The 3,575-nt window shown below is 38.8% G+C and overlaps 1 protein-coding gene across 1 annotated transcript in view; it reads left to right on the top strand.

Annotated features, from left to right (window-relative positions):
* The window catches only part of LOC104781864 (ABC transporter C family member 2-like), a gene marked incomplete in the record, with an annotated part of 12,294 nt that overhangs the window by 5,481 nt on the left and 3,238 nt on the right, over nt 1–3,575 (top strand). Inside the window, 7 exon segments of the mRNA XM_010506635.2 lie at nt 1,222–1,362; nt 1,464–1,664; nt 1,886–1,984; nt 2,085–2,237; nt 2,366–2,763; nt 2,968–3,148; nt 3,292–3,575. Of these exon segments, the coding sequence (XP_010504937.2) occupies nt 1,222–1,362; nt 1,464–1,664; nt 1,886–1,984; nt 2,085–2,237; nt 2,366–2,763; nt 2,968–3,148; nt 3,292–3,575 (1,457 nt within the window).

Genomic DNA, 3,575 nt, shown 5'->3' on the forward strand with positions numbered 1-3,575 from the left:
ATTATCTAATCGACCAGATGTACTTCGTACTAATTTTTCCCTCTCTGTGGCAGCAAATTTGCCAATCACTTCACACCATGTGGTCGGCTCCATTTCGTATAATTGTAGCACTGATTCTCCTCTATCAACAATTGGGTGTTGCCTCTCTCATTGGTGCATTGTTGTTGGTCCTTATGTTCCCTTTACAGGTCCACGTACCTTCTATAACTCCTCATGTTTCTCCTTTGTATTTCATATTGCTCTCCACTGTTGACTTGTTCGTTTGCACACTTAAAGGCTGCCGTTTCTTCGTCTCCGTCTCCTTAACTTGTTCTCTGTTGTCTTAAAACAGACTGTTATTATAAGCAAAATGCAAAATCTGACAAAGGAAGGTCTGCATCGTACTGACAAGCGAATTGGCCTTATGAATGAGGTTTTAGCTGCAATGGATACAGTAAAGTAAGAAACTCTATAAACCAATTCTTTTTCTGGGATGCATGGTTATCAATTTGCAGGCAATTTGTACTAAACCAAAATGCCACAGGTGTTATGCTTGGGAAAACAGTTTCCAGTCCAAGGTCCAAACTGTACGTGATGATGAATTATCTTGGTTCCGGAAATCACAGCTTTTGGGAGCGGTATGACAGCATAATACCACTTTTCTCTTTTTGTGTTTATATTGATCATCTTGTTGTGAGCTTTCTTCAAGTTCTTCAAACACTGGAATTGTGGGAGTGGCTATATGTTGAAATGTTCGTGCATGATTAGCATAAATTGCATTGAATATTTTAATTTATAATTCTTAAGATTGTTTATTTTGTAACTTTTGATTCGTTTTGCCTTTGTTTTGCAGTTGAATATGTTCATACTGAACAGCATTCCTGTTCTCGTGACTATTGTTTCATTTGGTGTGTTCACATTGCTTGGAGGAGACCTGACCCCTGCACGAGCTTTTACATCGCTCTCTCTCTTTGCTGTGCTTCGTTTTCCTCTGTTCATGCTTCCAAACATTATAACTCAGGTGATTTCTTGAATCTATTGCTGCAGCCATTTTTTTCATTTCTGGTGCTGAAGAATAGTGAGGTTTTTTTTAATGCATGTGTTTTAAGTAGAAATTTTGGTTCTTGTAGTTACTCTCGTTTGTTTATTAAATCTGTGACTCATATTTTAAATTTACATGCCGGAGGGTATACTTTCTGGTCCCAGAAACAGATGCCAATGCTGACTAGTGTTTACTTGTAGGTGGTAAATGCTAATGTATCCTTAAAACGACTGGAGGAGGTGTTGGCGACAGAAGAGAGAATTCTCTTACCAAATCCTCCCATTGAACCCGGACAGCCAGCCATCTCAATAAGAAATGGAAATTTCTCTTGGGATTCTAAGGTGCCGCTTGTGTATTCTATACCATGTTCCTTCTTTCACTTTCTTTTATTACCTTTGTCAATAAAAGGTACAAAAATCAAGCTAAACGTGTTTATCTGCAGGGTGATAGGCCGACGTTGTCAAATATAAACTTGGATGTACCTCTTGGCAGCCTAGTTGCTGTGGTTGGTAGTACAGGCGAAGGAAAAACCTCTCTAATATCTGCTATCCTTGGGGAACTTCCTGCAACATCTGATGCAATGGTTACTCTCAGAGGATCAGTTGCTTATATTCCACAAGTTTCATGGATCTTCAATGCAACAGTATGTTCTTCTATTCTTTTTACATTTAAGTTGTGCTGACATTTGCAGTTTTTTTTGCTATACATAATGTTAATGTATTTCTTTTGTCTTTTATAGTAGAACTGTATGTGTTCAAAAATGCGACAGTTACTTCACACACTTAGTGGATAATTTCTTCAGTATTTGATTCTAAGCTGTTTTGAACAGAGGACTAATACGCATTTTCTTAATAAAATTTATAGGTACGCGACAATATATTGTTTGGTTCTCCCTTTGACCGTGAAAAATATGAAAGGGTCATTGATGTGACTGCACTCAAGCATGACCTAGAGTTACTGCCTGTAAGTTTTGAGGAGAACTTCGTGTACTTGATAACAAGGATTTGTCTTACCTGTTCTCGTGTTTTTAATTTCGTTTCAATCTTTTTGTCATGCTTGGTAGGGTGGTGATCTCACGGAGATTGGAGAAAGAGGTGTTAACATCAGTGGAGGACAGAAGCAGAGGGTTTCAATGGCTAGGGCCGTTTACTCAAATTCAGATGTCTACATCTTTGATGACCCCTTAAGTGCCCTTGATGCTCATGTTGGTCAACAGGTACCAACTCGTTGATTCTTTTTGATAAGACTGGTCTTTTTCATTTTTGCATCTACCGTACTATAACATTTTGTTTATGGTCACTATGGGACTACTGTCATTCTGATTTCTAGAACTAATTGTTTCAGGTTTTTGAAAAATGCATAAAAAGAGAATTGGGGAAGAAAACAAGAGTTCTTGTTACAAACCAGCTCCACTTCCTATCGCAAGTGGATAGAATTGTACTTGTCCATGAAGGCACAGTGAAAGAGGAAGGAACATATGAAGAGCTATCCAATAATGGCCCTTTGTTCCAGAGGTTAATGGAAAATGCTGGGAAGGTGGAAGAATATTCAGAAGAAAATGGAGCAGCTGTGGCAGATCAAACGGCAGTACAGCCAGTTGCGAATGGGAACACAAATGGTCTTCAGATGAATGGAAGTGACGATAAGAAATCCAACGAAGGAAATAAAAAAGTAGGAAAATCTGTCCTCATCAAGCAAGAAGAACGTGAAACCGGAGTTGTGAGTTGGAGAGTCCTAAAGAGGTAACTTGAATATTTGGCTTTTGCACTCTTAATATCTCTTTGCAACTTCCCCTATAGTCGAATATGTGTAGGTATTTCTTCATGGTCCAACAGGTCCATTTATTTGCTGTGTTTTACAACAAACAAAGCATTATTCCATATGTTTTTTGGCTGAAACTGCGGAATACCAAAATGACTTTTCCAGTCTCTTACCAATGTTTTCAGGTACCAGGATGCACTTGGAGGGGCATGGGTAGTGATGATTCTCCTTTCATGCTACGTCTTGACAGAAGTATTTCGGGTTAGCAGCAGCACGTGGTTGAGTGAGTGGACTGATGCAGGAACTCCAAAGAGTCATGAACCCCTTTTCTACAATCTCATATATGCACTTCTCTCGTTTGGACAGGTATGAATTATGTTTTCTTGATGGATGAATGATGAGATAACAACATAACATATATAGCTGTAACTTTAAGAAAACAGTAGCGGAGGTAGAAAAAGTTAAAGTTAAGGGATATTTTTGCTGAGACTCTTTCTTCTTGCTTTCAGGTTTTGGTGGCATTGACCAATTCATATTGGTTGATTATGTCCAGTCTTTATGCAGCTAAGAAGTTACACGACAATATGCTTCATTCCATACTAAGGGCCCCGATGTCCTTCTTTCATACAAATCCACTAGGACGGATAATCAATCGATTCGCAAAAGATCTGGGTGATATTGATCGAACTGTGGCCGTCTTTGTAAACATGTTTATGGGTCAAGTCTCACAGCTTATTTCAACTGTTGTCTTGATTGGCATTGTAAGCACTTTGTCCTTATGGGCCATCATGCC

This window comes from Camelina sativa, chromosome 4, assembly GCF_000633955.1.
Source record: "Camelina sativa cultivar DH55 chromosome 4, Cs, whole genome shotgun sequence".
In the NCBI taxonomy this organism is placed as follows: domain Eukaryota; kingdom Viridiplantae; phylum Streptophyta; class Magnoliopsida; order Brassicales; family Brassicaceae; genus Camelina; species Camelina sativa.